We start from the raw sequence: 22,140 nt of genomic DNA on the forward strand, positions 1-22,140 counted from the left end.
AAGGCATTTCACGCATCTTTCCCCTCACCCAGTAGCTTCAAATTGTTCTCGAATAGTTTTATCCAGGGCCTAAGACCGTTGTCCCATAAGTAAGTAAGCTGCCCCATGGGTAATTAAGCAATCGACATAAACCGAGTGCTGTTGAACTTTTATGGGCAAGGTCTTGCAACATTTGGTTTATGTCGATTGCTTATCGACCCTTGGGACGACGGGATAGGCATGGGATAGGGTTCATGCGCGAGAACCGAGAATAAGATTTGACTTTTTGAATATATGGCATACAGAGCTCCGGGGGAATAAGATTTGCGTTTTCTGCGAAATACCTATATATATATATATATATATATATATATGGTCGCTCGCCCGATATGAAACCGGTTCTTTATCCAGATACTTTTGGAACCGGTTCCTCAAAAGTAAAAGCCTGGGGAGTATAATATATAAAAAATATATAAACGACTATTTATATATTTTTTATAATTTTTCCGAAGACCAAGTGAATCAGATACTTGAGTAGGGCCATGTGAGGCAAGGAATATTTGACAAGACCGAATTGTTTGGCGGTCCGTCCTATTTGCCCCCCCCCCTGCGGGGAAACGGCGTGATGGTTAGTTAGTTTTTTATTTAGTTAAGTCTGGGAAAAATATTTATTTTTTAAATAACTTTAAGTAAAACCTGAAATTGTAATATTGAAGACATTCTTAAACTAAAAATTGAAGCCGAAAGTCGGAAAACTATACGGAACCCAGGAACCTCGCCATGCCTTATTTTTTTGTTGGTAGTGCAGTTATAACGGTTTATGATTATTTTGTTTTAAGAATTTGATGAGACAAGGATTGGGGCACATCATTAAAAAAAATTAACAGATTTTGGCATTTTCATATATCTTAACACCACGGCTTTAAATTGTTCTCGAATAGCTCCGTCTTTATGCCTTTTTATGTTAAAGTATAATAGGCTCACCCCAAGGTCGGTATTCTATACCAAATTCGGCGTATTCTACAACACTGACCTTCCAAGCCACGTACAAACGTTTTATTCGTCGGAAAAGTGTATCCTCATCTAACCCTATGCTCCCCATTTATAATAGGCTATCATAGGCTCACCGCATTAAAAAGCCCTGAACAGATCATCCGTGCGATTTTGTATGATCCATGAGCGGCATTGAAGCCAAATCTAGAGTGAAGGGAAATTGCTTGGCAGCCGTATTATATGACAAACTTTTGAAATGATTTGCATGTAAATTGCTACATAACGAACTATTTTAATTTTATTATTGTATTGTTAATGCAATTATAACTCCTGATTTTTTGGGTATTTACTGAGATAGGGAATGGGAAATATTATGTCATTAAAAAATTAACATAGGTTTTTTATTTTTTATACCTCTTCACCCTCACCCCATGGCTTCAAATTTTGTACGAATAGTTCCGTATAGTTACGGCTTATTAGGTCCGTGCTATTATATCATCGACGAATCCGGTGACAGCATAGGAACCGGTTCCATGTAACCGGGATAGGTAAATCGACCATCTCTAATAAATCCCGCCATTACAACTGACGCCATTGTTGTATGTTGTATGTTGTTGATCGTCGCGCGTTCGGGTAACGCGGTCTTATTGTTTTTCTAAAAGTTACGTATATTCGTTTCGTTTTTCATTATTATACCAAAATGGCGAGCATAGGGTTAGATAAGGATACATTTTTCCGACGAATAAAACGTTTTTATGCGGCTTGGAAGGTCAGTGTTATAGAATACGCCGAATGCATGACAGGATCTGACACTTTATAAAAATGTGGTTTTTGGCTTTCAGGGTGCTGAATCCTCGCAAGATGATCCTCTGGGGAAAATGGACTGCTTTGTTACGGCCCTCGGTGTGGACGAAGACACTCTGTACAGCAAATCAGCATCATTGCATGTATGACATTTGGCAGTTGATTTTATGCTTTCAAATTCAATACTTTCGATCTTAAAATTAATCGACAAAAATGCGCCCATGCCTTGCTATGCCGGCATTTCGTGGTATCTAGGGGTTTAAAATACCTTTTCTTGTGCTATTTTTTTTCAAAACATCGCTCGATTCGAGATGGTTTGTGTATATTTGAAAGAATATTGCACAAATAATGCGTGAATTGTTTGTACGTACATCTCAAAGTCAATTGAAACTAATTTTAACCAACTTAGTAACAAACAAGTACCCATATTGAAACCACTAAAAATATGTAGGCCCGGTCGCATGGAGGTGATTTTGTCGTCGCTATGTTGCGGCAGTGAGTAATCACCACTTCTTGTAGCTGCTAATAATGGAACTGCGAGCATGTAGTAGCGGGTGAAATGTCCTGCAGTCTATACCGGTAACGACTTGAGAAAGTAACTATCGATCTGAGACATCAGATGAGGCGGTAGTAGCGTTGTGTAGCGGCGAATAGGTCACATGATTGCCAAATTCGTGCCTTTCTGCCAACTATAATTTAATATTCTAATTGAGTTATGCTACGTTTAGTAGCTGCTAGTTGAGTCACTCGTAGTGGCTACCTTGTCATTATTGAAACCATTTTGTTGCTACTATTAAAGTAGGAGCGATACAGTCACCCCGTGTGACCGAGCCTTTAGCTAGTTAGTTTTATGAGTTAGTGTGTAATTTCTCATTAGTTATAATCAACTTTAAATTTTCTAATTTATCACTTCATAACCTTTTCAGATCTGGTTATATGGCTATGAATTGTCCGACACTGTGACTGTATTGACAGAAAAATGCATCCTATTCCTCGCGAGCAAGAAGAAAATCGAATTTATGAAGCAGGTTGATCAACACAAAGAAGAAGATGTCCCACAAATTAAACTGCTTACAAGAGATAGGGTATGTTCAATATCAAGTTTTACGCCAATGACAAAATTGTATTTGCGCAATAAGATTGTCTCGCTGTGTTTGTCATCAGAAAGTATCATTGATTCAGTCAAAATATTGCATACATCAACATCCTGTTGGTTTCTCGTCCCTTAGAACCCCCTTTTTACATTTCATGTAGTTCGACAGCTTTTCACGTTTTATTTAATTTTCCATTTCTAGAATGACAAGGACAAAGCTAACTTTGAAAAGCTTATTGAAGCTATCAAAGAATCCCGAAATGGTAAAACTTTGGGAGTGTTCTCCAAAGATACATATCCTGACGAGTTCTTCACGTCCTGGAAGAACGCCCTGAAGAAGGAGAATCTGGAGAGCATCGACGTGAGCCTCCCGCTGGCGCTGCTCATGGGGCCCAAGGAGGAGAATGAAGTGATCAATGTGAAGAAAGCTTGCATGGTCACCGTGGACGTATTTACCAAGTACCTCAAGGATCAGATTATGGAGATTATTGACTCAGATAAGGTGTGTTATATTTTGGCTTTATCAGTGTTTAATATGACAACGTACTATCACCCTGGTGAAAGATCACCATTCAGAATTGAAATGTTGCTTCTTTTTTTTTACTGTTCTTCGGAAGTACTATCCCACTAAACTGCAATAAAACAGTTTGTCAACAAGATGTTCAATTACAATGCAAATATACAACAATTAGGACGGGTTGATTCACAGAATTTGAACAATTCATCAAATTTCAAAGTTGATTTTCAATTTCTGTGATGGTTCTATTCAAGATCTAACATTATTTCAGTTTTGTAAAACAACTGGCCAATAATGATATAATAACAGAACTTGAATAGAACTCACAGAACTTGAAAATCAACTTCGACATTTTATGAATTGTTCAAATTCTGTGAAACAACCCTTCCTTATTAAACACAATATGATTACATTAATTATAAATAAATAGATTATTACCATTCACATACATAATAATCTAAAATAATACCAAATCTGCATGCTACATTGAATATACAAACTGTTGATTGATTGATATAATTATAAATTATACATATATAATGATAATAAGTATAAAGTATCTCTACTTAGGAGCCACGTTTTCTGCATATATCTGAATCTAGTTGGTAATTCTCAATTTTTTTAAATATTTTGGGCACACAGCAACTTCAGGGTTCGCTGTCCGATTTATTATTATATTTTCATAAAAGTGTGCCTTCCTTCTTAGTGAACCAATTGGGTTCATGTTCCACTTTCCTCTTATATTTAGAGTCAGATATATGCTTGACCAGCCAGACCAGATACCCACTACCTTCAGCCTTAAACACACCCCAATTGGGGATGCCTTAGTCTCACTGGGAGTCGGTACTCTTGTGCATTACTTACATAAACATTCTGACAGAATTATTCATATTTAATATAACCCTTTTAGAAAGTAAAGCATTCCAAGTTGGCGGAGGGAGTGGACTCGGCTATATCTGACAAGAAATACGTGACGGGTGTGGATTCATCTTTAGTAGACATGTGCTACCCTCCCATCATACAATCCGGAGGCAACTACAGCCTCAAGTTCAGTGCCACTTCGGATAAGAACTACCTCCACTTTGGTGCCATCGTCTGCTGCCTGGGCTCCCGCTACAAGTCATACTGCTCCAACATCATCCGCACCTTACTGGTTAACCCCACTGAGGAAATGCAGGATAATTATAATTTCCTCGTCACTTTGGAAGAAGAACTGTGCAAGAAGCTGGTGGCTGGAGTCAAGTTGTCTAATGTCTATGATGCTGGACTGTCGTTTGCAAAGAAGGAAAAACCCAAACTTGTAGACAGTCTCATCAAAACATTCGGGTGAGTTTGTTCTTCACTCACTCCACATAAGAACTTTGTAGTAGACATCTAATAAAAGCGCTCTTCACTATGTTGCTATCTATCTCACTTCCACTGACTCTTCTCTCCGTCCATGTGAATTATTAAGCCGAATAAATGCATAATCAATGTTTTCAATACGATATACTGTTTTATAAGTTATCCTTTGTGGTCGGGACAAAGAAACAAGAAAATATCATGGTAATCTGTGCCAGGTATCTAAAATAGCATGCTATCTGGTAAACTTATTAAATACCTCAAAATAGATACAATCACAGAAGTATTTTCCTGTTTTTAGTGGTATGTGATGCAGCCTTTATTCTTGCGTCTAATCGCTGCACAAAGTATTTCTGAAGTGAATTCGCATATTGTAAATTGGCAAATGGAATTTTTAAAGTATGATCTATAAACTTTTTCCAAATTCGTAAACAACACCACACGCACGCTAGCTTCAGACTTCTGTTTGCCCTTTATAAACAACACCACACACATGCCAGCTTCAGACTTCTATATGCTGTAAACAACACCACACACATGCCAGCTTCAGACTTCTGTTTGCCATTTATAAACAACACCACACACATGCCAGCTTCAGACTTCTATATGCTGTAAACATCACCACACGCACGCTAGCTTCAGACTTCTGTTTGCCATTTATAAACAACACCACACACATGCCAGCTTCAGACTTCTATATGCTGTAAACAACACCACACGCACGCTAGCTTCAGACTTCTGTTTGTCATTTATAAACAACACCACACACATGCCAGCTTCAGACTTCTATATGCTGTAAACAACACCACACGCACGCTAGCTTCAGACTTCTGTTTGCCATTTATAAACAACACCACACACATGCCAGCTTCAGACTTCTATATGCTGTAAACAACACCACACGCACGCTAGCTTCAGACTTCTGTTTGCCATTTATAAACAACACCACACACATGCCAGCTTCAGACTTCTATATGCTGTAAACAACACCACACGCACGCTAGCTTCAGACTTCTGTTTGCCATTTATAAACAACACCACACACATGCCAGCTTCAGACTTCTATATTCTGTAAACAACACCACACGCACGCTAGCTTCAGACTTCTGTTTGCCATTTATAAACAACACCACACACATGCCAGCTTCAGACTTCTATATGCTGTAAACAACACCACACGCACGCCAGCTTCAGACTTCTGTTTGCCATTTATAAACAACACCACACACATGCCAGCTTCAGACTTCTATATGCTGTAAACAACACCACACACACGCCAGCTTCAGACTTCTGTTTGCCATTTATAAACAACACCACACACATGCCAGCTTCAGACTTCTATATGCTGTAAACAACACCACACGCACGCTAGCTTCAGACTTCTGTTTGCCATTTATAAACAACACCACACACATGCCAGCTTCAGACTTCTATATGCTGTAAACAACACCACACACACGCCAGCTTCAGACTTCTATTTGCCATTTATTTGTTCTGAAATAAATATCGTTTTCACAATTTTGTTGTCTGTTTTCAGATTTGGTATGGGAATTGAGTTTCGGGAAAGTTCAATGGTAATTGGTCCCAAAACAAATATTATCGTAAAAAAAGGAATGATCTTCAATATTCACGTTGGTTTGTCGGGTCTTACTAATAAGGATGCGTCAGAGAAGGAAGGAAAGGTTAGTAACATCCACTATTTACATATAAATGGCTAATTTTAAATGACGCCATTTTGTAATAAAATCATATCACGGAAGCTTAAATGATTTACGTAAGAATATTTACTACCAAGATAAGGGCGAATAAATTGACTGAAATAAGAAATTTTATTTTAGGTCTATGCCCTATTCCTTGGAGACACAGCACTAGTGAATGAAGACCAGCCTGCCACCGTATTGACCCAGTCCAAAAAGAAAATAAAGAATATTGGTATTTTCTTGAAAGATGAGAATGATGATGAAGAGGAGGAAAAGGAAAATAAAAAATCCGAAATTCTAGGTAACTATTCATTTTATTATGATTTGCTTTTTATTTGATTTTACCATACAAACTTCACTTTTTATGACTATTGATGATTGTATTACGATCTGAAAATTCTTTTAATATTATGGTTGAAGATTATGTTTTAAACTCGTGGTACTACTCTGCTGCTTTTTTTTAACCACTCGAGCTATGCTACCCAAATTTGGGTAGGTGATTTTTATGAATTATAAATTTATCAATTTTTTTATAAAACCTGAAAATATGGGTAAACGGTGAAATCTAGGTGGATTTATAACCGTAGTAAGAAGTTCATATCTTTCCATATTAATATTTGGAGGTATGATTTTGTAACGAGCGTGGCCAAATCCGAAAATCGGACACTACGAAATGTCTTATCGCTCGAGAGAATCTAATGATTTATTATTATTATTTATTTATTAATGATTTATTATCAAACTTAACTGACCAGCCAGAAAATATATTGTGCAAAATATTGGAACTTACTATGTAACCCTCAATAAGGTTGTATCACAGCCATACTAATTTGTGTTTACTTGTTTTATGGCGAATTCTTCAATTGGATCTGAAGAAAACGGACGTGAGTACAAGAACTTATTATTTAGCTCACTAGAATAAACACATTATGGATTAAATTGGCTGGATAAATAAACTTAATTCTGATACAGGTCGAGGTAAAAGAACGGCGGTTATCGAATCCAAGTTGCGATCGGAACATTCCTCTGAAGAGAAGCGGAAGGAGCACCAAAAGGAATTGGCCATCTCTCTCAATGAAAAGGCAAAGGAGCGTCTGGCCAAGCAGTCTGGCGGGAAGGAGAGTGAGAAGGTTCGCAAGAATACTATCTCGTACAAAGGGGTCAGTCAGATGCCTCGGGAACCAGAAGTCAAGGAGTTAAAGCTGTATGTTGGTGAGTTGACAATTACTTATACCTAACAGATTGTGCTCTGAGGCTCGGAATAAACTCCCTCTGGAATTATGAGATTCGTAATTGAGTTGTTTTAATTTTAAAATCAGTTAATCCTTTCTTTTCTACAAATAAGAATCCAATGGAGCTTTAAATTGGTTTATATTAGTAGAAACGATGGGATGTGAAAGTTTGTTTGTTTCATTGCCTGAGGAACGAATCAGATTTAGGAAGTTAGCCCTTTGTATTCAATTTTTTTTTTATATGGTATACCAGCTACTCCATAAAGTGTAATGTAAAAATATGAGGAAAAATTACAATATTTTTGGAAAATTAGAAAAATATATTTTTTTGTAAGGCAGTAAATAAAAAGATGTAGTTATGTTAAGAAATGTATATTTATTATCATATAAGATTGTTGATTGAAAAGAAAAATTTGCATATTATAATCTTTATAATTTTGTAACGTGTGGTATTTTAGAAGGCAGTCACCTTGTTAGGTCACTTGTCACTGTACTCATTGGTTTCCCGTCTGCCATCTTTTTCTGCCCTTTTCGAGCAGTCTCTCCTGGGACCTTTTCTCAAAATATGGAGTTTTCCATTTAGCCTGATCTCTGATGGAGTAGAAGTAGATGGTCTACTTCGAGGCTTTTTGTACTCACCCACTAATTGATCTACTAAAATTTTGATAAGTTTCAAATGGCTCAAAGGTTTTTCGTTGTTATTATTTTTTAATAAATTTATATTAATGGACCGGTCGGTGGCCGAGTTGACATTGCGCTTGGGTCCCACTCAGGCGTAATGTGTTCAATTCCTCGGCTGGCTAAGTCCTCCATCACAACACAAGCAACATTTTCAGCTTACTGTGGTGGTAGTAAGAGATTTTCAAATATTGTCAGGTTATTCGTAACCCGGGAATGTCTTGTCTTTCTTTAAAATAAAAAAAAATATCTCCATCCCCCCAAAAAAAGAGTTTACACCACCATTTCAGCGATATTCTTAGCAATGCAACGATGCACACTGATCAGCACGATCAACCCCACCCATGTATTTAGTATCGATGATAACTTTTGGTTTATCCTTAATGATGACGCCACCATCCTTCTAATGGATGTGGATAATTCTTTTGATTGCAATTTTGTTCTTGCGTAAACGTTGGATTGTTTAACAATTTCATTGGCAAGTTCGAGTGTAAAAAATAATTTAATACTTTGAATAGGTTCTGAGATTCAAGCAGGAACCTGTGGACCTATTTTTTGTTAGCCAATATCTAAGTTTACAGTGTCCATGAGGTCGTCCTCTTCGGTCATATTAACCCAAACCTCCTCTGTATATTATCTACGTCTGAAATACTTAAACCGCTACTGATCTCCAAAACACAAGATTTTTTTGTCTATGTCCTATGACATCACTCTCACTGCTTGAACTTATAATATCATTATTACTATCTATCGATGTTTCATCGGAAAAGTTACTTTCACTTCGAAAACAATCTCATCTTCACTACCACTGAATTCAAAATTTTCCTCCATATTTATTGCTCTGTAAAAATTATTCAAATTAAATGAATGCATAGTTATTTTTATGAATGAAAAACAGAGCAAAATGCACAACCTATCGCCAGTTGTTACTGTACACAACTGAATAGAACATGTAAAAGGACCCTATTATTTTTTAAAGAATAAAATGTATACGTATTGTTTATGTCGCCGCTGCGGCGCCATCGGAGTTAGAATGTTTTTTTGTAGGGGCGATACAAGTATTTGATTAGAATTTAACCCTTTGTACTGCCACGGCCCCACCGGAGTACAAAGGGTTAAATTCTAATTGAATCCTTAGATTATAATATTAGTATTATTGTATTAGTAATCGATGAACCGGTGTATGGAATCTGTTAGACTTAAGTTATAATAGTTTGTCTAGTTAGTATTAAGATTATATATTTGTACAGCGCCTTTGAGGTGTTTTAAAAAAAAATGCTGAAATCATCTAAATACTGCATTGTACCAAAAGCACCCCGATGTGGGTTAGGTCAATTTTATCGCTTACGTAAGGCAAACTTAGCTAATTGTTTTGTTATTGACTAAAACTATTTGACCCATTTATATCTTAGGACGGGTTGTTTCGAAGAATCTGAACAATTCATCAAATTTCAACGTTCATTTTCAAGTTCTGTGAAAGATTTTTTAAAGTTCTGTTTTTATTTCAGTTTTGTCAAGCAACTAGCCTACAATGATATAAAAACAGAACTTGAATAAGTCTTTCACAGAACCCGAAAATGAACGTTGAAAATTGATGAATTGTTCAAATTCTCCGCAACAACCCGTCCTTAATATCTTAAATAATAATATCATTCTGTTTAATTGAATGAAATTTCAGATAGAAAATACGAGACTGTAATCCTGCCCATATTCGGAGTGCCCGTTCCCTTCCACATTTCCATGGTGAAAAACATATCCCAGTCGGTTGAGGGAGACTACACTTACCTTCGTATCAACTTCTTCCACCCCGGAGCCACCATGGGCCGGAACGAGGGGGGACAGTACGCACAGCCTGATGCCACCTTTGTCAAAGAAGTGTTAGTGCCTACATTATGTTTTGTATTTATGTTCACATTTAACGTCTATCAAATTTAATAATTTCACATTGCACATTCAACACTGCTGTGTAAATAGCCAATTTTATTTTATTTGTTTACAGAACCTACCGCAGTACAAACACTAAGGAACCCGGAGAATTATCACCGCCCTCATCTAACCTCAACACTGGATTCCGATTGATCAAAGAAGTACAAAAGAAGTTCAAGACCCGGGAAGCCGAGGAGAGGGAGAAGGAAGATCTGGTGAAGCAGGACACACTGGTGCTGTCACAAAACAAAGGAAACCCCAAGCTGAAGGATCTGTACATTAGGCCCAATATTGTTACTAAAAGAATGACAGGTGATTTATTATAATATATTACAATATTAAAATACGTAAAATTCTGTTCAATAAAGAAGTATAAGTAAGTAATTTAATATGTAGGCATATAAAAGCTTAAAAAAAAAATTTTTTCATGTCACATTCATTGTACCCCTTTTCCTATTGGGGTTGAGGACGCATTGCTTCAACAAGGTGCCTCCAGACCTCCCTGTCCTGGACCACTTCAGCGGCCTCCGTCCATTGCAGGCTGGCACAGCCTCGCACAGCCTCTGTAGTTTCTTCTCTAATCTTTTAAAGATTGAATCCTTTTAATATTTTGGGAATATTTTATATTTTCATAGCCTTTTAAGAGACTTTCCATAGTAAATGAGATCTCCGAGACGTTATTTGTAATATCAACTTTCCATGCATAAATATTGTATTTTTTCCTCTCAGTTTTTCTCAATTGTTATTTACAGCGCATATTTAATTTGTAGGTTCACTGGAAGCTCACATGAACGGCTTCAGATACACATCAGTGCGTGGAGACAAGGTGGACATCCTATATAACAATATTAAGAATGCGTACTTCCAGCCTTGCGATGGTGAAATGATTATACTCCTCCACTTCCATCTTAAGCACGCTATCATGTTTGGTGAGACTTTTAAGTGCATTTTATTATTGTTGAAAAATATGTTCTATATAAATTACTCGTATACCAAAGCAAATTTGGACCAAGGTCATTAACCTCATTGATATACAGTGAAACCTCTATCTATTGGTTTTAAAGGGACCTATCGCAATAAACGATGAATGCGGGATTAAGAGGACAAAACACAAGGAGATACGATCCAGTAAAGATACCGTCCTCCCAATCTGCATAACCGTTGGTAGATTAAAATTATAAGAAGAAAATAGTTTTAGATGTAAATAAATGTATTTATTTAAAAAAAATACAAAGCTAAACAGAACCAATTTTTTTAAAAGTTTATTGCATTGTAAATACATAATCTTTCATGGACATTTGTTTTTTTACTGTTTTATTTCCGCAAGTCAACAGTATATTTTCAGCTTTGCAAATGATATTCTTTTCGGCATCAGTTATTGAGTGTGCGTAGTAGAAAGTTTTCAATCTTTCAAAGAGTGTGCATGCTTCTGAAAATGAAGGTACAGGCAGGGGCTCCTCTTCATCAATAACGACCTCTTTTGTTGTCTCCGTCAATCTTGCACACACAAGCTTTCGATAGTTTCTATCCCACAAGTTGGAATATTGTCGTCGAAAGTAACAAAATTGTTAAAATTTGTCAAATTTGGTACCAAGAGATAAGAATTTTCTCCAGTTCGCTAAACTTCGATTCTTTACTGGTTTTTCTAGTTTTCGAAGATTTTCCGCACTTTTGAATTTGAATTCCGAATTTCGCTTTTTTTTCAAGAAAATAGAATTTATCGTGGATGCCGCGATTCCTAAACGCTTGGCTATATCGATGCGTTTTTCAGCGGGGTTTTTTCCACCTCTTCGATAATTTTCAATCTTTCTTTAAGAGTATGTACTTTTTCATCAAACGGCTCATTTCGAAAATAGTTTAAAAGCTCAAAAAGGATAACTGCAAACAATCCACTAAGTTCGGGTATCTAGCGACTGATGGCGGCGACAAACTGTTATTCTTTCTCTTTCTCTCTCAAAAGTTTCGCGCATCGTAACGAGTGCCGTCTGGCGCCGTTTAAACATAGACAAAAAATATCAAATACGCGACGTAATTCCTACGATGAATGCGGGAAAATGGTGGACATAGAAACGATCGATGCGATCTATTTTTGTATGAAATGAATTCGGACTAGAAGAAATAAATGATACATCCGGGAAAACGATTATTCGAGGAACGATAGATAGAGGTTTCACTGTATTATTATATTTAGATAGACATGAACTAATAGTGGAATAAGTTTCGACGAGATATTAATATGCAATGCTAATTAAGGAATGCTGGATTCCTGCGAACTTCATTATCCATTGTGTGGCGTGCACTTGCTAACTGTAATCTTATCAGATAATGTGTACATAATATATGTATTTATCAAAATTTTATGTTAATAAAATTTGTGGTTTTCCCAGAATAGCTACTTATATTCAGAGAAATGATTTTTTTTTCCATAATGTTTAAAAAGAAAAGTTTAAACAAGAAATTTTATCATTTGGTTGTATTTTGGAACGGTTGAATAGATGTCCTTCAAAATAAATTCTTTCAAATTTCTCCTGTAAATACATACAATAATGTAAACAACAAAACAACCTGACCACTCGAAGGCGCGAGCCTCATTGACATCAACAATAAAATATTTATTGTTGATGTCAGTACTAAAATATACAGTATTAAAATATTTTTTATATCACTTGCACCCCACTTCAAGAAATGCAAAACGAAACCTCTGCTTGGTCGTTTTTTAACAAGCGATTGTGATTCATTTAAATATGCTACAAACATCTTTTACAGTATAAAAACCCATAAATAGATCAATATCACATTGTATGCCGGTAGTGATGTAGACCCAGGAATATTCCCCGGGGAATATTCCCGGGAATATTCCCCGACCTGAAATAAATTCCCGAAAAAGGGGAATTTATTTTATTTTTAATAAATTGGTTTCTACACTTCTCTTGGATGCTTTATTGAGTGTTAGCATGTAAAATAAGCCTGCAAACATTTGCAATAAACGAAGCTGCCTCATCTTTACCTCGTGATATGAAGAACAGCCTGTTGGACGATGATGTTTACTGGACAAGAGTGACATCATTAGCCGATGTTCTGCGACCGATTGTTTCCTGGATTACACAGCTAGAGGGAGACGATCCACTAACACACAAAGCATTGTATGCTTTTGAGGATATTGAGAGCAGTCTAAGTAAAACTCTTCCAGCGTCTCTACTGTCACATGCCGAAGAGAAGCAAATACTGGAAAAGGCGGCGCAGCGCAAACAATTTGCTATTGCTGCAATACATCTGGCTGCTGCCCTACTAGATCCAGGTTCCCAAGGACATCTGCTAAGCCACGCACAGCAACCTGAAGCACTTGAATTCATTGACCAAGTAGCGAGTCATATGGTGACTTTTGATAGTGCAAATGTTCTTGTTGATTTAGCCAATTATAGGGCTAAAGAAGAATCATGGAGCAAGGCATTCCTATGGAAGTGTGTCGATAAAATCACGCCAGTGACCTAGTGGAAGGGGATGTGCGGATTTTCTGATTTGTCACAGGTTGCCATAAGAATATTAACTGCTCCCATTACTTCAGCAGCCACTGAGAGATCTTTTAGCACGTTTAGTCGCATTCATACAACACAGAGGAATCGTCTAACAACTCAAAGAGCAGGGAAAATAACATTTGTGGCACACAATTGGAAACTTCTTTCCTCTGAAAGAGGCTCTCAAGTTGCTCCCAAGAAAACCCTTTCTTCCACGGATGAGCAGATTGCTTCGCATCATAACGTTTCAAACCTATCAGGTACTCAAAAACGCAAACATCCAATTGACTGTGCTGAGGAAGAAGAAAACGTAGATAATCCTGAGTCATCAACAACTTCGTCCGGGTCGGATGAAGAAGAAGAAGAAGAAGAATATGTGAAAGTGGAAGCGAAGTTGATAGTGTCAGTGTCCAATCGGAATCATCAGATGAACAGTAACGATCTGTGAAGTTGTGTCATTTTTACAGTTTTACGATTGATTTTTTATATGTACCGTTTACTAGCATAAAGTGTATATAGGCTACTAATACTGTACAGTATACAATTATATAGAGATACTACTCACTTTAAAATAATTTTGATTGGTGTTTTTTTGTTATTTTTCTCTTAGATCCTATTCCTTTATATATGGGAATAGTTTTTATGGATCTATCCTGCTCTATATGTACCATATATATATATATATATATATATATATATATATTTTTTTTTTTTTTTATATGTATATATTTTATTTAATAAATATAATTCTTTTTGAGGTATTATGTTGTTAAAATCAAAATTCCCCGTCCAGGGGAATATTCCCCAGAAATAAATTCCCGGGAATTTATACATCACTATATGCCGGTGCCACGGACGGCACTGCTGGCACATGATGGGTACAAATATTGTAGTGATACCGTCAGCACACTAGACATATGCTTATTTCGTATTTTAACTACAAGAAATTTCCCAGTGAAGCTCATTAAAGATTACTCTGAATCTTCCTCACAATATTTACAACAATCTTTACTAACGCTGGTAAACTGTCGGTACTCAACAACGGGTAATTTTACATTTGTATGAATGTGTTCACAAGCATTTATATTTTTTATTCCCTTTTTTGATGTCTGAAATATGGATATTTTTACTTACGATTAATTTCAGGTAAGAAAAAGCATGTGGACGTGCAGTTCTACACGGAGGTGGGAGAAATCACAACAGATCTGGGCAAGCACCAACACATGCACGACAGAGATGACCTGGCTGCTGAGCAGAGCGAGAGGGAGCTCAGACACAAACTCAAGACTGCCTTCAAAAGCTTCTGCGAGAAGGTGGAGGGCATGACCAAACAGGAGATTGAATTTGACACGCCCTATAGGTAAGATTAATCTTTTGGGAACAAATGTTTGGTCTTCCATTGTGTCTCAAATATTATTAAGCGCCTTCGATAGAGCAGCTTATCTTGACCTATAAATAGTAAGTTTTAGCCTGAAAATGCTGATTTGGAGAGGCTACAAATGTTTTTGATAGTTTTTCAAGCTCTGAAACAACTGATACATATTATGAATTTTTACAAATTAAAGACTAATTTTGGGAGAACTCTAGTGAAGCTTCTTCATGAAATTGTAACATTACTTTTGTATCATTAAAGATTTATGGCATAATCTAGTTAATATAGACACTTTTCGACATCAAAATTATTACTTTATTGAAGAGGTGAAATATATTCGGACCAAGAATCCAATTCACGGAAACTGGTTGAAACGTCTGTCTGAAATCTCTCAAACCACTCGAGCGATGGCTACCCGAATTTGGGTTCCTGTAGGAAGGTGATTTTTTTTTATACAACATAAAAATTTGGGATAAAGGGTGAAATATAGATGGATTCATTGGCTTAAAACAGTTTGTATTATGTTTCCATATTTAAATTGGGAGGTATGATTTATGAAAAAAGCTCAGCCGAATCTAAAACCAGAGAACTCTATCGCTCGAGGCTTTTTTTTATACGCCATCGCTTGAACGGTTAAATATGTTTCATTGTTGTTGATAATGTTTCATTATTCTGCATCAAGAATCTGTCTCCCATTTAATATTTTATTCATTTTTATTGCACGTCTGTTATTCATGTGGACTCATAATTTTGTTCAGAGAACTTGGTTTCCCCGGAGCGCCGTTCCGTAGTACGGTGCTACTGCAGCCCACCTCCGGTTCCCTGGTGAACCTCACGGAGTGGCCCCCCTTCGTCATCACCCTGGAGGAGGTAGAGCTGGTCCACTTTGAAAGAGTGCAGTTCCACCTCAAGAACTTTGACATGATTTTCATCTTCAAGGACTATTCCAGGAAGGTCGGGATGGTGAACGCTATACCAATGAACATGCTGGATCATGTTAAAGAATGGCTCAAGTGAGTACAAAAGTGTATGGTCCTGCCCCTGAGAACTCCATTGTTATCTCTTTCTGTTACATTTGTTGTTTATAAGGAAAGGGGAGAGCTTAAGAGATTTATCGCTGGAAGCGTGGCTTGCCTTTGAAATTTAAATTACGGAGAGTTTGTGATGTTAACTTTGAAACTTTTGTTTGCTTTACATTGGGTGACTGCATCCATTTATCATTGCATGAAAAGTATTTATTATAGTACAACAAAAAGAGACCGTTCCTTAGCATCGTCTGGAATGAAGACCACCAACAAACGATAGCTGACTACTAATAAATCACTTTGTTTGCATATTGTTTTGCTTGCGGTCTAGCTGTATTATATTCTGATATCTTTGACTAATCTTTTATATCAAAAATACAAAAATATTGTGATTCATTTTCAGTTCCTGCGACATCCGTTATTCTGAAGGTATCCAGTCTTTGAATTGGACTAAGGTCATGAAGACCATCACAGACGATATAGAAGGCTTCTTTGAAACTGGTGGATGGTGCTTCCTCGACCCTGAGTCAGATGAAGAAGGAAAAGGGGCCCAGGGAGTAAGTTTAATTGAATAGAATTTTTTCACCTTTAACATGGAGCTTCTAAATATGAGATACTCGGGTGTAGACCATGTTAACTGACAAAAACAAGTTTTTAGATATAGCATTTTAAATGTTTGGATTAGTACTGCGTCAAAATATAACTGGCTGTTGATAATAATAGCTATTTTCCTTCAACATTCAATGCTATTGAAAAAAAATTGAATCAGGAATTGGAATATAATACCAACATGCGAAAATTATTCAATACAGTCTACGATCTAACAGGCTATATACCTATTGTTTCAGCGTTGGCGCCAAATAATGAAAAAGGGATAACAGTTTACACTTCGTGAGCGATATTATGCAAAATTTGGGATGTTATTTTGGTTATGTACCTTCCTAATGGACGCTTTTTGTATTTTCTATCAGATACGCCCGATACTCAGTGCCAAGCTTCAAGCAAATCTATTGGTGGCAAACAAAATAGCATTAAGCGTGAATTTATGAATAGGTACTAATATTTTCAATGCCTGCTAACATTAGCACTGTCGGCGGCTAATAAATAAAAAGGTGTTACAGTAGTTCACAGTTGGTGAACAATGTTATGCGTAATTTAAACATTTCTACCTGATACGGTTAATAGGTAGAGCCAAGCATCAAGCAAATATATAATGGCGAGTAAAGAATAGGTTTTAGCATGATTATTTTTTATCAATGCTAATATATTTTCCAACGCCTAATATTTTCAACGTGGAAGTTGCAACATTCAACGTTTTAAAAAGATTATTATTGGGTGTCTGGGGTATCTCCGTTAGAAGGAATGCGTTATTTATTATTTTTATTGTTTAGTGACGTAATTTTTCAACACTTATAGACTAGCGCCCTTGAGGTGATTTTGCCCCAAAAACAGCGCCATATAAATCATCCAAATATTATTACGCACGAGATATTAGCTGACCCGTTGACGCATTTTGCAAGCGAAATATTACTATCTCGTTAAACACTTTCGTAGAAATACTTAGCTTGAGCCCTTACTCCGGAATGGTTAGAATGATAAACCGTGCGACGCTGTTGGTATTATACCACAGGTATATTTTGTCATTATAACGGTTTGGTTATGTTTGCCGGGTTTTGTACAAAATGACACTATCCAGCCGCGCCTTTCACTCCATCGCCCGGATTGATTGGAACCTACCTCGGTTCAGCTGGAATAGCTCATGAAGCCGCACTTAAAAAATTCGTATATTTTGGGTGGTAATTAATTTTATTCTTAAAATTTCTAATTTAATAAATAAAAATATTATGTAAGATTACAATAAGTTATAAAATGTTGTTTAATTTTGTTGGCGGTTCAGTGCACGAGTGAACATTAGGATGAGCCTCGTTTGGTTAGTTACCATCCTTTACATGAACACAAGAACCAATTTATGGTATATAACATATTTATATGTTCCAAATCTAATAAGTGCAAAAAAGGAAAAAAAATTACCAGTGCAAAATATACAGCAAATATGTATATTGAAAGTGAAATTAATGTTAGTTCCACATCCACAATTAATCATCTGGATCCTTGTGAATCACAGAAGATGTAATCGATTAATAATATGACATGCCATGAAATAACAACATTTTCAGGTAAACAATGGCATGTACATGTAAATACCATTAAAAGCCTTTCAAATCAATCAAAGTTGTAGCATGTAAAATGTGTTACTGGAAAACACTTATCGTGGTCATATCTTCACTACTTGAAGAGTTTGGGTTATTGTTTTCGGTAGAAAACGTGTCACTGTCAAAAGAATACACAGAATTTACAATGTTTGCAATCACTTCATCCGTTAATTATGATGACACAAAACATGGTATGTGTCGGCCATCCGCCATCTTGTATTACTTACTTACCATTCTTTACTTGAAACATTACATTGGATACCATAGATTACACATCTCAAGTCTTCCGTTAACAGTGCTACCACCACGAGAGTGATCTCCAGCTAAAGAAGACATAAAAAAACACTGTTTATACAAAATATAAATGATTTTTGCAAAAATGCCAGTTAACATGGTCTACACCCGAGCAGCTCATATGTGAAATGCTCACCGCGATATCTGCAATAAACAATCTTTATATATATTATAATTGAATTCCAGGAGGAAGACAGTGAAGATGAGGACGAGGCGTACTCCCCCACTGATGTAGACTCGGTGGAAGAGTCAGATGATGATTCTGAATATGACTCGGAAGCTTCCGCCAGCGGTTCTGACGATAGTGAAGGTTTGTAAATTCTTAATTAAAAGCCCTAAGAAAATAAATAATAACTAAATAAATTTATTTTCATTCACCTTCTTTTAGGGTATAGGGGTTTTAGGGTGTGTCCGGGGGTATAGTGCGCTAACTTCGAGGGATGGTTCTAAATGATGGTAGAAGTAAAAAAGATCGATAGATTTTCCCATAGAAAAATATTTTTCCATAGAAGAATATTTATTTTCCCATACAAATAGTTCAACTTGTTTTACCTGTACTATCATACAGAATCACCCCCCGAAGTTAGTGCACTTTACCCCCTGACACCCTGTATAATACCAGGGCTTAAATCAAACCACATTATCTACAAAAAACATACCTATTATATTTAATGGAGTAGATACATAATTATTTATGGTGATCAATTCCTTATGTCCAGAACTGGGATCAGAAGAAGAGTCCGGCAAGGACTGGTCAGATCTGGAGCGTGAGGCAGCGGAGGAGGACAAGGAGCGCAACTATGACACACAGTCCTCAGGCTACAAGGGCGGGGCCAAAGGAGGTCCCCCGGGACGAGTAGGCCCCTCCAGCAGCGGCCGGCGGGAGGAGCGCAGCCCCAAGAAACACAAACACAATTCTAGTTCCAGTAACCACAAATCAAGCAAACATAGGTTTGTTATACATAGTTATCATGTTTAGACTGCAATATTCTAACTATTATTTCATTGAAATCGAAATGAAAATACAAATTAATCATTCCCGTCCAAATAGCGCCAATTTATTGTCTTGTGAGAATTTGTTATTGTTTACCTAAATAATGGATAAGCATTCGTTTTTTATAGTACCGAGTGACATTGTTAAGTTAACAAGGGACTTGAGACACAAAATTGAGGAGCTGAATGCAATAACAACTTAAAAGCGCATTAGCTGTTTTCGTTTCTGTCGCCTTTTTGGTTTCTCCAATCCCTTCTTTATCTGCTGTGGGTAAATATTAGTTCTGTAAGTATTACAGAAGTTTAAACACTACACGTTTACGTGTTTCACTTGAAACTACAATTTTCATCATAGGTTTGTTATTGCATCCAGATCCTCAATTACGAATGAAGCCCCATACATTAGAAATTTCAAGATAAAAAGTTATTCACAATCATTATTGAGCACTATTGATTTCATAAGTACTCTTTCCATTTGTCCAGCCCGTCCAAAAGCAGAGACAAAGACAGACATCACAAATCTTCCTCGCACAACAGCAGCAGCAAGTCCTCCTCGCACAACACCAGCGGCCGGTCCTCCTCTCATGGAGCCAGTGGCGGCAAGTCCTCTTCCCACCACAGCAGCAGCAAGTCCTCCCACAGCACCAGCAAGTCCTCCGGTGACAAGTCCTCGCACGGCTCCAGCGATCGGAAGAGGTCCAGGGACGATAGCCGAGATAAGAATGGACATAGCTCAAAGAAACACAAGTAAGTCATCATCGGCACTACTGCCTTTACAGAATCCTAGAAAACGCCTGGGCTCATGTTCATGGAGGTCTCCCTCCAGTTCTTTATTATGCCACACCATCCCCAGCCAAATGTAGGCATCCCAATACTCGCTTGTCCTGCAGGCTTTTTATGACAGAATCGGCTTTCCTTTGTGTAACAACTTATCTAATCCAGATAGTGGTAGATAAATAGTTCAATTGAATCTCTCTTGAAGATTCTTCTATTTGCCTTACATTTTAAAAAACATCCCAAATTTCCCTCCAAGAAAGTTTTGCCATTTAATTTATGTAAATATAAAGATGACTTTTATAAATGCTTGTCTGAAATTCCCTTTCTTTTTTCCAGGAAATAAACATCCCAGCCCACTTCGCCTGTTAATTTAGTACCACCTAACTTTAATTGAAGTGAAAAAATCTAAATACCTCCATTTTAAATTATAAATGTAGTAGTTCCAAATAACTTTGTTCAATTTTCAAATGTATTTGTGTAAGAAGTGAAAAGTTGCAAAGTGAATTTTGTCAAGGTTTAAAAACTTATTGTCAGTGAAAATTATTTTTTGATAATAAACATACACAGTCCACACACCCGTAGAAGAAAATGGCCTTATTTCTCTTTATTAAAACCCTACAATTTACTCGCCCTGTTTTCACTCCATAGGGGCTGTAAAGCTACACATAATAATAATACAACCTCTGTGGACTGTATGCACATCAACCACATTGCTGTTTAAATGTAATTCTTACTCCAAACCTTCTTTCTTTATAACCAGTGAAAATATGTTATTTATGTCAGTTATTTTGTAACAACTTTGTAATCATAATCTTTTGTAATCAAGTCCAGATAATTTGTTATTTTTATTATTAAATGATTTAGAAGAGTGAGGAGAGACATTGTCTGCAAACATTGCTTGAAATGATATTTATTGTGTATATTCCTTCTAAACTCACCTCATCCCCATTGAGATGCTGTAAATATTTTGCAGATTATCTCTCTTTAAATTGTGGATGATCACATTCTGGGGAGGTACTTATAGTCAGATGTATTTTTGTCCAATATTTTATTTTCACCGTGGTGAGGATTCTACTTCATTTGACTGAAAATATTAACAATGATCGTATTGAATTTTTACAATTGGGTAATCCGTAAAGTAATATTTGTGATACAAAATGATTTTGTTCTTCTTTGTACTTTCCATGAATTGTGTAGGTATGTAGTTATTTAAAATAAATAAAAAAATAACTTTTCTAAACACATTCTTTTCGAATTATTTTTTCTCCCCTTCCCATTTATGAACTTGCTATAGAATAAAAAATAACACTAGAAGGACCTTCCATATAAATTTGAATAGAAAAAAAAGTTCTTTTTAGCCCAGCGCTCTGTCTCACTTACACGAGTACTCCCCTGACCTCGTAGATCTCCATCCAGTTTGAATTTCGTAAACACAGTTTTGTATTGGAAGGTTAAGCCCTCGATTAGACAAATATTTGGATCACGAAACACGCCCACGAGGCACTTCTTGTATTATTCTTTATTCTACTGCTATTTAATTTGTAATTAGATCTTGGTTAACTTATTATTTTCTTGGTTTCTCATCGTCATCAAGTGAAATAGTTATTGAGACCCCTGAGAAAAGTGGAAAAATTCAATACAAAACAGCCATGAAATAATAAAATAAAACAAGAAATACAATTCTCTCC

The 22,140-nt window shown here is 36.5% G+C and overlaps 1 protein-coding gene across 1 annotated transcript; it reads left to right on the top strand.

Moving 5' to 3' along the window:
* The first annotated feature begins 1,561 nt into the window (after nt 1–1,561).
* On the top strand, nt 1,562–20,426 carry dre4 (SPT16 homolog, facilitates chromatin remodeling subunit dre4). The gene is made up of 17 exons (XM_089634547.1): nt 1,562–1,741; nt 1,815–1,919; nt 2,703–2,861; nt 3,072–3,371; nt 4,297–4,712; nt 6,265–6,409; nt 6,566–6,728; nt 7,400–7,639; nt 10,016–10,214; nt 10,337–10,575; nt 11,034–11,192; nt 14,925–15,138; nt 15,909–16,163; nt 16,579–16,732; nt 18,869–18,992; nt 19,402–19,633; nt 20,159–20,426. The coding sequence occupies exons 1-17, from the start codon at nt 1,673–1,675 to the stop codon at nt 20,424–20,426; spliced, it is 3,441 nt and encodes a 1,146-aa protein (XP_089490673.1). The 5' UTR covers nt 1,562–1,672.
* The last annotated feature ends 1,714 nt before the right edge of the window (nt 20,427–22,140 follow it).

This window comes from Hesperophylax consimilis, chromosome 8 (assembly GCF_061612785.1).
Source record: "Hesperophylax consimilis isolate HC1 chromosome 8, BYU_Hcon_1.0, whole genome shotgun sequence".
NCBI lineage: Eukaryota > Metazoa > Arthropoda > Insecta > Trichoptera > Limnephilidae > Hesperophylax > Hesperophylax consimilis.

Coding starts and splice junctions, on each gene's coding strand:
- dre4 (XM_089634547.1), top strand. CDS start 1,673: ATGGCGAGCATAGGGTTAGATAAGGATACATTTTTCCGACGAATAAAA. Junction 16,733..18,868: donor AAGGAAAAGGGGCCCAGGGA/GTAAGTTTAATT, acceptor ATTGAATTCCAG/GAGGAAGACAGTGAAGATGA. Junction 18,993..19,401: donor CGGTTCTGACGATAGTGAAG/GTTTGTAAATTC, acceptor CCTTATGTCCAG/AACTGGGATCAGAAGAAGAG.